Source organism: Phycodurus eques, chromosome 1 (assembly GCF_024500275.1).
Source record: "Phycodurus eques isolate BA_2022a chromosome 1, UOR_Pequ_1.1, whole genome shotgun sequence".
Lineage (NCBI taxonomy): Eukaryota > Metazoa > Chordata > Actinopteri > Syngnathiformes > Syngnathidae > Phycodurus > Phycodurus eques.
In genome coordinates, this window is record NC_084525.1 from 49360743 (window position 1) to 49373114 (window position 12372).

The 12372-nt window shown below is 41.3% G+C and overlaps 2 protein-coding genes across 8 annotated transcripts in view; one reads left to right on the forward strand and one right to left on the reverse strand.

The window, feature by feature from the left end:
- Positions 1-318: 318 nt before the first annotated feature.
- LOC133395152 (parapinopsin-like) lies at positions 319-1407 on the forward strand. Its single transcript, XM_061668015.1, is given in 5 exon segments — positions 319-574; positions 914-1015; positions 1018-1019; positions 1176-1352; positions 1354-1407. Coding segments are annotated over 5 exon segments (582 nt in total). The 5' UTR covers positions 319-327.
- A 2976-nt stretch (positions 1408-4383) lies between these two features.
- The window catches only part of LOC133413316 (cyclin-dependent kinase 17-like), a 35848-nt gene continuing 27859 nt past the window's right edge, over positions 4384-12372 (reverse strand). For 5 of the 7 annotated variants that reach the window (XM_061697503.1, XM_061697537.1, XM_061697510.1 and 2 more), the window contains 13 exons: positions 10972-11028; positions 10775-10889; positions 10591-10685; positions 10430-10492; positions 10233-10356; positions 9417-9537; positions 8831-8928; positions 8549-8654; positions 8285-8327; positions 8098-8188; positions 7938-8015; positions 6234-6355; positions 4384-5332 (listed from right to left, as the gene is read on the reverse strand). In XM_061697503.1, the coding sequence (XP_061553487.1) occupies positions 6252-6355; positions 7938-8015; positions 8098-8188; positions 8285-8327; positions 8549-8654; positions 8831-8928; positions 9417-9537; positions 10233-10356; positions 10430-10492; positions 10591-10685; positions 10775-10889; positions 10972-11028 (1095 nt within the window). In that variant the 3' untranslated portion in view covers positions 4384-5332; positions 6234-6251. The remainder of the gene's footprint in view (positions 5333-6233; positions 6356-7937; positions 8016-8097; positions 8189-8284; positions 8328-8548; positions 8655-8830; positions 8929-9416; positions 9538-10232; positions 10357-10429; positions 10493-10590; positions 10686-10774; positions 10890-10971; positions 11029-12372) is intronic. The other 2 variants (XM_061697517.1, XM_061697542.1) reach the window with 1 other exon arrangement.

The following is a 12372-nucleotide window of genomic DNA, read 5'->3' on the forward strand; positions in this document are numbered from 1 at the left end:
TTCATTTTTGTACCGCAACATTTAAAATCTTTAACGTCTTTGTTCAATTACACAGTTGGATCCCAAATTTGGAGTGTGATGATCATCATGATTACGCAGTCGAGTTTTTATTTTAGCACCTTCGACCTTTGGATGTTTTGAATTTGGTCAGATAGTTTTTCAGTAGGCAGGTGGGCTGCTAATGTCAAGTATCGGAACCTATCAGCGAAAATTCCGTCCGCTTGAGCCCATTTCACATAAATGACCGACTGGAGCACCGTAGCCCTCGCGGAAACCCGTCCTTTTCTGTCAGCGAGGCCAACGCAGAGCCGTCGGACTGGCTACGCCATGCCGGCCGTGATCATGGGTGTCTTCTCTATTTTGGGGATCATTCTCAACCTTCCGGCGATTGCGGTGACCGTGCGACACAAGCAGGTGAGGCAGCCTCTCAGCTACGCTCTGGTCAGCCTGGCTGTATGTGACCTGGGCTGTGCTGTTTTTGGAGGGCTGCCCACCACAGTGACCACCACAATGGGCTACTTCAGTCTTGGACTCGTGGGCTGCATATTAGAAGGCTTTGCTGTGGCCTTTTTTGGTGAGTCCCTCAGCCGAACTGCTGCATGTATTTGTGAGCGTGCGCGTGTGTGTGGCGTCGTAAAGATTCATAAGTAATAAAGTACGTGAAAGTAGGCTTTTATAACAAGATATTCAGGAGTTAAAGTGACGTTAGTTTAAATTTTGCATGTTTACTTGATGGGTTTGTGGCTTCTCTCAATTTCTTTTCAAAGCTTCTCCTATGCATACTTAATAGGATTCTTTCTTTTATGAGTATTGAATTGGAAGTTCTGCCTTGTTTCGGTAGAGACACAATGAAATTACAGTCAAAGTAATGTTGTTTAATTTTGCAATATCTAATTACTCTTGTCTCTCGCAGGTATAGCAAGTCTGGGTACAATAGGAGTCATTTCCGTGGAGCGCCACATCGTGGTGTGCTATCCAATGGGTGCCGTACTCTTCCGGAACCAGGTGAGCTTGTTCTTGTAGCTGCTCTTACTTTGCAAAGTTATGTAACTCATGTTGTGATTCTTACGTCCGTCTCCTTCCTTGGTGTGAACATGTTGGTTAAAAATAACCCTGGAAAGTGTCGCTTTTTATGAAGCCTTGTGAAATGAGATGTCTCTACGTTGGCGTCCTAGGTGAGCAAGCTGCAGGTATCTGAGGCTGGCAGCACACACCGAGTGGAAGTGCAAGTGGCACGCATGGTTGTCGCCATGGTGCTGGTCTTTCTGGTGACCTGGCCGCCATACGCTAGCATGGCCCTGGCTGTCATGGTAGATTCCACACTAAAAATTGACCCGCTAATTGCAACCATTACCGGTCTACTTTGCGAAAAGCAGCACTGTCTACAGCCCCATCATTTACAGTTGATTGAAAAAAAACAAAGGGATCTCTGAAAGAAAAATATGCTCACCAGACATAACATTAGGTACAACTGTGCAACCTAATGAGCTACTCCAAATTCTACATGTACTGTAAAATGATAATAATGTATTGTTGTATATAATAATGTCAATGATTTCCACTTTAAAGGGGGTAATATTTCAACATTGTTTACTGTTATTGCTATTTGCAGTGATGTAAAAGTGCACTACATCATGGTAAAACACTTTTGGTTTTGGCCAGTGTAAGGTGGATGCATAGTAAGATAAATAAATACAATACGATGGATATAAAAAGTCTACACACCCTTGATTCAAATTGCCAGGTTTTCATGGTAAAAACAAAAATGAGACAAAGATGAACCTTTTCAAAAGATTTTTCACCATCAATGTAACCTGAAATCTCCCAAACATATGTGGGGATTGGGGAAATGTTCGACGGTCCAATGGAACCAACGTTGAACATTTCAACAATAATTCCAAAAGGTATGTTTGGTGCAAACACAACACAGCTCTTCACCAAAAGAACACACCAAACTGCAGTGAAGCATGGCGGTGGCAGCGAATTCTGAACAGTTTCTAATGGCAAGTCAGTGTTAGCAGACACACAAAAAAGTCAGGAAAAGTCTATTAGAACAGCTGAACTTGAACTGAATCATAAACACTTTTTTTTAAAATTTAAATGTAACCTTTATTTATCCTGGTAAGACAATTGAGAAAACAGATTCTCATTTGCAAGGCCGACCTGGCTAATTATGAACACAGCCGAATCCTAGTTTTAAGGGGGTGTGCACACTTGTACAACCACATTATTTCAGTTGTTTATCTTTGCTTACCCTCCTCGAAAAGACTTTTTTTTAAATACAGGTTTGGGTCACATAATGGTCTTCATAGAAAATGTTTTGAGATGATTTTTCTTGGTCAATTGTTTTATATCACAAAAATCTGGCATTTGTGCGGGGGTGTGTAGACTTTTTATATCCACTGAATAGGCCTTTACACTATTAAAGATAGACTTGTAAATCATCATGGAAAGTGTGTGAATGCTCCATGTAGTTAAAATGACATTTCATTTCTTTGGTGACAGGGCTGTAATCCACCATGTCACTTGTGATCACGTATTTTTGTCACGTATGCGTTCTGTTTCATGAATATTAGAGCTATACATTTATTTTTCAAGATACTGTCAAAGTAAAAAAATATGTATATATATTGGCTCAACAAAGAAAATGTTTTCCACAGTGAAATGACTCTGTGTATTTGGTGTCTGGTGCGCATTAGCAGATGTGAACTTTGACCACAGACACAAGTGTAATTCAAAATATTTGAGTGTCAAATATTTACTGCGTCAAAAGAGAGACAACAAAAGTTTAATAACACAACTTTTATTTTTGAACTTGGTGCACACATCTCTTTTTCTCCTTAAGTAACCACTTTACACAACCACCTTGTTATCACCATCATGGCTTTCACTGGAAAAAAACATCTGAAAATAATCGACGTGTGTTTAGTGACCCTTCCTAAACTCCAACCTATGAAACACATCTGCATAAACAGCAAAAACATAAAAGACCAACATCCTTGTCACTTTCTTTGTCAAGTCTCACAGTTGAATCATACATAGTCACCCCTCAAAAATCAGAAATGTTCACCCTATTACACCCTACCTTGGCTTTTTTTTATCGATTACAGAAATATTGCTATGACTTTCATTAAAGAAACACAAAAAGGGCAGAATGTGAATCTCAGTATCAAACCTATACACTTCTCTATATATACAAAGTGAGCCATCATCTATGTACATGCTACATACTGCCACACACTAGGTGGCGTAGTCCTGACAGGCACAGACCTGTGATCGCGTCTCAGTCTGAGACGATCCCAGGTCAGCGCCAGAAGACCGCAACACACCGATCTATACCCATAATCCGTCTCGGCGATACAGTACATGTTGACATGTTAGTTTACCGGTGTGTGAAACGGTTGTGTGTGCTTGGAGGTTCCTGGCAGCTAGTAATACGTAACATCGTTTCAGAGCGCTTCGAGTCCCGCTAACTACCCGGTGACCCGCTTCTGCACTGCGCTGAACACACGCTCAAGTTGTTATCTGGTCCCAAAGCACCACAAACCCTTTTTTTTTTTTTTTTTTTCCCCATTGCTATCGTTGGGGTCAATATGATGTTTGATGTGATGATTATTATTAGCTCACATGCCATGCAAATATTGGAATCATTTGGCGACGTTCCTTTTCCAGCAATTTCACATACCATCTGAAAACATGGCTGTGTGGAATACACAAAACATGCTTCGAGTGTGTTACGATATACACCAGGTAGTCTCATTGGAGTCTAAATAAAAGAGAATGGGGAACACAAAAGAACTGGCGCATCAACGCAGAAAAATACTTCATAATAAAGCCTTGCGAAGGGATTTTGGGGCAATATATTCTGCACTAACGGGGATTCACTGAGGTTCAGCCGCAACCTTGCAGCACCCACAAAAAACAACACACGCAATTAAGTCCTGAGCTCGAGGAATGTGCAACACGTTCCCAGCCAGTCGCCTAACCCTATTACAGCGGGAGCACAGCAAAGACTGAGAAATACCATTAATTGGAAATACCGTTGCTTCTGAGAAGTACAAAGTAGGATCTTATATACAAATAGGAAAACAAAAGAAAAAAAAAATCAAGTGTAAAAATAGACACTGCACACGGAGCTGGTCTTGGAGAAGATTGGGGCTGTTGAATCATCTACCGGTGATCCAAAGAGGTAAAATTAGGTGCAAAGAACAGTTGAACAACAACGCCTATAATATCACACACAATAAGTTGCGAGTCAAGGCAAAATGGGGTGTCTCAGGAGAAGCAGGCGAGGACTTGTACGCTTTCTTTAACTCATTGTCGTGACACTTGCTTTAATGGGAGTAGTCGTTACAGTGTCCATGATTGTGGTAACCTAAATCATCCGCCAAGTTTTTCCCAATGATTAGTGTTTTTTTTTTTTCGTTTTTTTTTCTTTTCGGTTTGTCATTTCGATTCGATTCCATTTAGATCGTAGCCTAACTCTTGACGCATGAGGTAAAGTACAACGTCCCTGACCTCTAGCGGACAATAAGGTGCTAAAGTTCATCTCCGTAAACGCCATTGATACCGACACACGCACGCACGCACGCACACACACACACACACACACACTCACACACAACCATACTTTCAAGTGAAACATAAGGGGTAGTGTTTGTGTGTGCGCAAAAGCGAGAGCTATGGAGCTAGAGAATGAAGCTCGTGTGTGTGTATGTGTGTGTGTGTGTGTGTATGTGCACGCGTGCGTGCTTTACAGATCATATAATAAAGGGCCAAGGTGAGGTGCAATGTGTCGAGTTTGGATTGAGGCTCAGTCTGTTTATGTACAGCACAAGTTCCACAGACTGAAGAGTGATGAAGTTCATTTGAATCAGGCCACACTGCCACTCCATCTTCTTCACAGTTCGCGTTCTGTTTCGGCCCACATCGACACTGCCCCCGTCTGGACGGCAGCGGTAATTAGCAGCAAGGAGACTCACGAGCGCTCCCACTTTCCTCTCTTGTGGTCACACACATTTCTTCGAATTCATCTTTTTTTTTTTTTTTTTTTTTTTTTTTTTTTTGTCTGTCTCAAGGGGAGAGCATTATTCTTTAGTCATGTCTGAATTCTTCAGTCCCAAAATCTGTTGAGTTCAGTTGATGTTTCTATGCGGACGCGTGAATAATTTTCTTCATCAAAGTGAGAGTGTGTCGCTCCTTCAGTGCGCGTGGTGTGGTCGCTGAATGTTTGTCTCTGATGGAATTGCTCCTTCAGTCGTGGACCTCCTCACTTCTGGGACCATCCGACACCGCTAGAACAACACACTCTGCCGTCTGCCCTTTCCCTGAGCTGATAGACAGACAGAGACAAACATGTTGGCCAAACATGTTGGAAACATTGTATCAGTACGTGTTTAAGCACAGTTTATTCCCACAGCATTTCTGCATTCAGCGAGCATAACTGCCTCCGCTACATCTCGAGGTTATCACTAAGGTTTAGAGTTTTACCGACAGATTTTCATGTTGGGGAATAAAAATGATGACAACATTTAACAATTCACACAAACAAACAAAATATATATATCAAGAGCAAACCAGTTACTCGCAATTTTATAATGAACAATGCAGTTTTGCCAAATTTGTATCGCAAAGGTTAACATTTCAACTATTGTTTATTTGGTTATATTATTTGTCATATATACAGAGGAACCTGTGTAAATATACTCACCAGTATCAAGTCAAACACTGCAAGAAAACCCACACTACAGTCCAGTATATCCATGCTACTGGTTAAAAAAGACACACGACTTCAGGCCCTTACCTACACGCTCAACAAAAAGACTACATCTCTCACTGGAGAAACCTAAAGAGGACTACAGATAAAAGAATCAATTGACTCCACATCAGAATCCTTTCTTTTACCAATACATTGTTGTTCCTTTCATCCCTGACAGAAATGCTGGCAGCAGGTTTGCTCGACGAAAAAGAGGGACGGGGTAAGTGGAAGTCGAGATGTTCATTCTGCACGAATGTGAAATGTGAGGAAAAGCTTGTTTGGACTACATAAGAGTCTCCTGCAGGGAAGGATGAGAGATTCATTTTTCAGGTTGATTCACTTAGGACAGACATACAGAATGTGGCATCGCAACAAAGAGGGGGGAAAGTGACAGTCAAATAGATTTAAAAAAAAAAAAAAAAGAAACATAAAACATAAAACATGATACAGACAGTGTGAAAGAGACCGTATTTACCAGGATGGTAGCGGCCACTCAGCCAGTGGATGTGGAGGAGAGATTGTGACTCTGAGGCCTGGGATTGGCTGCTTCTCTCTGGAAGTACTGCGAGGGCGCAGAGCCTAGCCTATGGGCCATCGCTTTTTAGGGTGGGGAGTCGGGAATAAAGAAGTATGTGGAGTAGGGAGCACAAAGGAGACAGAAAGTATTTAGGAAAAGATGAACATTGCGAGAGAAGAGTGAATGGGTGCAGAGACAACGAAAAGGAACAGGTTTTTGGAGTAGAGAAAGAAAGAAAGACACGAAACTCACACATAGACTGTGAAACTCACACATAGACTGTGAATTTACTCCCCATCGAGCACAGTATATTTGAATCCAAAGGCTAGTTTATTTTTAGCCTCGTCGCGTGTCTTTTGACGTACTACTGTAAATATCTGACGGCCAATGAAGTTATTAAAAAAAAAAAAAAAAAAAAAAACGTGTGGGACAGACAACACGTCTGAGACAGACAACACGTAATGCCCGGATCAGACTACAAGACAAATTTGCTCTTTCACGATTGCACTATGTCAGACTACTGCAATAATCCGCATCCCATTTTTTGCCGATCACTGGGCTTCATCTTGTCAACTCAAATGCGACCGGATACACTCGTTACCATGGTGACGGCAACAACAATGGATCGCGCCGTGTGTTTGTAAGAACAAAATGGGGGAAAACATGCGTTGATGGTCACCGGTGCTCAGGACAGGAGAGGAAACCGTTCGTTTAAGGCTTGCCTGAGGTATGTTTACATACTTTTAATACGATACGGCTCGCAAGCAGGCAACAAAACGTTCTGTAGCCTAGCAAGCTAGAGCTAGCACTGACGGTTGTACATAAGCAGCACAGTGATTTCCAACCTTTATGGAGCCAAGGCACATATTTTACAATTGAAAAATCTCACGCCACACCAACAAACAAAAATGTCACAAAAAGTGGATACATTAATTACTGTATTTACTTCCTGCCATCTAACAGAAGACCATTCATTTCTTCTGTCTGTCACTATGCCTCACTGGCATAAATAGATGAACAAAGATACATTATTTGTTGTAAATATCATTTTTGGAGCAATTAAGTACACAAGTATATACAGTAAATGAACAGATCATTTAAATAGACACATTCCTCCATCTTGTGATCGGATCGGTGATCGGTTATCGTTTTTTTTTTAAACTCGCTGATCGGCGATCGGCCCCAAAAATCCTGTTCGTGTAAAGCCTACAAAAGATGTTGAAAATGTTTTGAGTGCATCTGTGGCAACCTGTCTCACTATTAAGACCAACTGTAAGAGTATGTCAGCGTTTTGTCTGTAACATTGTGTCCATTCTGTGATCGCTATTTTATTTCATAACTTTTTTTGCTCGTTGCTAAGAGGATCAGTATCCTCTCTTTATTAAATAACAAAAACAGTACGACTACTACGTAAAGTGCAACATCTCTGTCATGTCCCACAGGGGCCGCTAGTAATGTCATAGATTAGGAAACACGAAAGTGATGTAAGACTAGGACATAGTGCTCAGCAAGTATGACCACACAGCGGCATGAAAGAAAACATTAAGCGAAGAGGAAGAGAGAAAGAAAGAGAGCGAGAGGAGGCCTGCCCTTGTCTTATTCCCACTAAGATATCCTCCGAGTGTGTCTTTCTCTTCTAGTTTGCCGTCTCAAGAGACTTACTTGACTCTGGGTAGACGGAGGATCTCTTCCCTGGGTCTTTCTGAAGTTGAATGCCTTTTATGGAGAAGATTGATGCCGCTGAAAACAAAAGGCAGGCAGTGAGTGAGATGGTGCCACGTGTGCGCGTTCGAGCAGGACTCGTTAGCAGCAGTTGACTCACTGTCAGCCAGGGTTTGAACCTGCTCGCCAAACGTTCTGAAATACGCGTGCCTGAGAGCATCCTCGGCCGACACTCGTTTTTTCGCCTCAAACTAGAATCACACAGAGACAGACGAGGGGTTTAAAGGGTCAACATTTATTGGTGTATTTATCTGAAATGTGTCCTCGATCACTTGTATGTCCGTTACCTGCAGAAGCACTGAGAGCAAGTCGTGACCGTCGTTGTCTATCCTGCACGCCAGCAAAGAACAGAGAAGACGGGTCACTGAGGTCTAAGTCTTATTCTGTTGACACATCACTAACTGTGGAGGAACTAGACTCACTCGACACTTCATGTAACTAATTCGAGAAGCGACCGATGAATGTCATCTGAATATTATATTGCATGTTGCGACGGCATTACACTGCGCATTCATTGTGTGATTCTTCTGCCTGTGAGTACGCGCACGTACCTCGGAGCGTGGTTAACAAGCGGCTCTGCGTTGTATTTGGGGAAATTATACGTCTTAAACTCTTCACTGGTGCTGATGCCAGGCCAAGTTTCTTCTGTGGGGGTGCCTGGAAGAGTTGACAGTTCAGTTTATTAACCAGTTGCAGGTCCGCACAAATTCAATGGGGGCATCAAATGTATTTAGCAAGGGGGGAAAGTTGTTGGCCTACAAACATACATGTAAGTATAAATAAACAAAAAAGCGAGCATTTTCTGCACTGGAAAAGCCCTTGTTTAGTCTCACCGAGGATGCGGAATATGAGGTGAAGTTCGTCCTCCACGGTGGATCCGGGGAAGAGAGGCCTGCCTGTGATCATTTCATAAAAGATGCAGCCCACACCCCTGTACAGTGACACCCAAACACAGGGTGAGTGAGCAACGGAATGTTTTCGAACAATAAGAACACATACACACAAATAAGTTGATAATGAAAAGGTTTTCGTGTACAGTGCATCTAGCTATCTTTTGCCCTACAGACTGCCCATTATTTAAAAAAAAAAAAAAAAAAAAAAAAAAAAAGATAATTGTGCATTACACTTTTCAGTTGATCATATTTAATACGACACCCTCGTGACAATTGGTGTTGTCGGCAGGATGTGAGTTGAGGGAATTGATGCCGAAAGGGCCACAATATTTTAGAAATGACGATGGCACCCATTTATCCAGGTGTAGCCACCGCCACCCCTTTCAGCAGCAAAGTGAGAAAGCAGCATACAGAGTGAGCAAACCATCTGCTCTCGTCTGTCCCAGTGGGAATTCGAGTTGAATTTTAATGCCGTGAATATTAGCTTTCTGCGAATATGAAGAGCAGTCCGTGTGTGTTTGCTCACCACATGTCTATGGGCGTAGAGTACTCAGTGGAGCCTAGAAGCACATCTGGAGGTCGGTACCATAATGTCACTACTTCATTTGAGTAGGTCTTTGTGGGGACAGACTTGGCCCGTGCCAACCCTTAATTAAAGAGGGGAAAGAAGCACAAAATAAAGGAAATATTGACTTTGTTGACTCAACACAAGACAATTTTCAGTGCATTCATTTTCTAACATACTGTCAACAGATTGTGTTGAGACCGTGGCCCCACATGGCATATGGCTTAGGGTCACGAGAGTGGGTTTTCAGTACAGTATTTTATACATACAATGTATACAATAATACACCATTAATTAAACAAATGGAAAAATTCAAGACGATGTGAGTATCATTCTTTGATTTAAAAATGATAGTTGTCACCCAAGGAAAACCACATCCCGCAAAGTTCAGTAAACTCCCACCTGTTTTCAGCTCCATGTGCAGGAATTCATACAATATTCGCGAAACCTATCCTTAACTGGTAACTGATAAAAATTGCCTTAATGTCACCACATGGAGGCACCAAATCCCTGGCTAATATCCATAGAAAAGTTGTAATTGGTGTCAGAGAAGTATTATAAAGTGATACATCGCGACTGAGTTACTGAGATCTTTGTATGCAGGGAAGGAGCTAAATAGATTTTTTTGTTTTGTTTGTTAGCGGAAGTTACAGTTACAGAGTCTTTGCCGCATATATTTCTGCTTCTGTTGAGTGGCTACTAAAAATGCATTGCGGGGGTTTATTGTGCAGAGTATAAATTTGAACAGGCTGGCATTTTAGTAAAGCAGGGCTGTACCAAAATCTGCTAGTTTCAGCTCTCCCTTCTCGTTGATGAGCAGATTCTGGGGTTTAAGGTCCCTGTGGAGGACCTTCCTTCGATGGCAGTAAGCCAGACCTCTCAACAGCTGGAATAAGAAGATCTGGAGGGGAGAGAGTAGGAATATAATCCCGTTCAACTGCAGAATTCTCTTGAGTGCAGACTAAATGACGTACCTTGACGTTGTGTACGCTCATTATGCTCCCACAGTCGTCCATGTACTGCTTCAAATCTTTTTCCTGACGAGACAATGAAGTGTTGACATTTAGATGAGTAAGACACATAACTAACATTCGTTTGACGCTAAATGACAGCGCGCACACACAAACACACTCACCAGATACTCAAACACGAGTGTCAGGCACTTGTCAGTGTGGATAATGTCATGAAGAGTGACTATATTGGCGTGCTTCAAGTCTTTCAGTAGAGATACTGCGAGGAGGAGACGTAGAGATTGGCAGTCGAACCCAAACAACAAACTCAGCCGTTAAAAAGCAAAGCCGCCGGCGGTAGTGTCAAACCTTCTCTGATGGCTGTGCACGGTGCACCCTCTTCGTGTTCCAGTCGGATCTCTTTCAGAGCCACTAAGTTGTCTGTTAACTTGCTTCGCCCCTTAAAAACTGTAGCATATGTTCCCTGGCAAATATGGGGAAGTACGCTGAACATCCAAAAGTGTCGTGAGAATTACATACATTTCTGCTTCATATTCTCATCTCACCTCCCCCAGTTTGTCCAGTTTGATGTAGGTCTCGAGTTTCCCGAAGCCAATTTCAGACTGGAAGAGAAGACATTTAGGAAAATGAATAAAAATAATAAAAGCACAGCCAACATTCTTTTTAAACAACTAGAAAGATATGGAAGCTGAATTTGACCATAGCAACTTCTGTCATTTCTTGAAGATACATTTTAAAGTTGCTTTTTTTTTTTTTTTTTTTTTTTTTTTTTAGTTAAAAGAAAAATTATTAGAGATTTTGGCAGTTGTTTCAATATCCAGGCGTCAACCTTGTGATTACCATCCAGGGTGCCCTGGCACCCTAGTGTGCCATGAGCGATCATCAAGGGTGCCATCCAATTTCACTTAATTTTTTGGAAAAGTTGTGTATTAATTACAGATATACTGTTTCTTTGTTCATCAACCTATGACAGGTAGATGAAGAGGTATCAGATTTCATACTGAGGGAGTCCATTTGTGCATGTCTTCTTTTTTTTTTTCCTCCAGTATTCATACATTTTATGAAATGTTGTCTGCCGTGAGATTTTTCTAATGTGAAATGTCACCTTGGCTCAATAAAGGTTGGAAAACACTGTTTGTTGTCTTTTATACTGCAAGTGTGGAAGTCATCACGCCCCTTTTTTTTTTATTTATTTTTTTATGTTACATATGTAACCCATTTCTATATGGTTTATTCTCATTAGTGTCGTGGGTAAGCTGGAGCTTATCCTAGCTGCCAGATATAGACAAACAACCATTGACAGTCACGTTCACACCTGAATTTAGAGTCTTCAATGAATCTAACATGCATGTTTTTCCAAACGTGCGAAGAAGCCGGCGTACCAGGAAAATACAAAACAAACAAACAAACAATTACTATATTATTATATTATACTGCCTACAACCCCACCTCCACTCAAGTGGCCAAGTCACACAAACCAGAAGGATTTGGAATTAATTAATCATGATAGACAAATTACGTTATTATGTTGTTACTAAATGTTTTATAAAATGCTATGTTACAAGTCCTATTTTCCGTATTAAAAGACACATTCAAACATTTTTATTTTTTTTTTTGGGGAGGGAGGCTGGAACGGATTAATGGCATATCCATTCGTTTCAGTTGGGAAAGATGATCTGAGATGAGTGCTTTGAGTCAACTCAAGCTCATATCTTAAGGCACCACTGTATTGTTCCTCACAAAACAAAACACCTCAACACTATTACCTATTTAATGTGCTGTAAATTACCAGTCAATGCTTGCATTATAAAGATGAATAAATAGCATTTATCTTCGTGAAACGGATGAATTATTCCATCCAAATGAAGATAATAGAGACATGACAGTATAATACAAACGTTTGAGGTCATGAATAATAGACAGCTGCAGCTATGTCACGCGGTGGT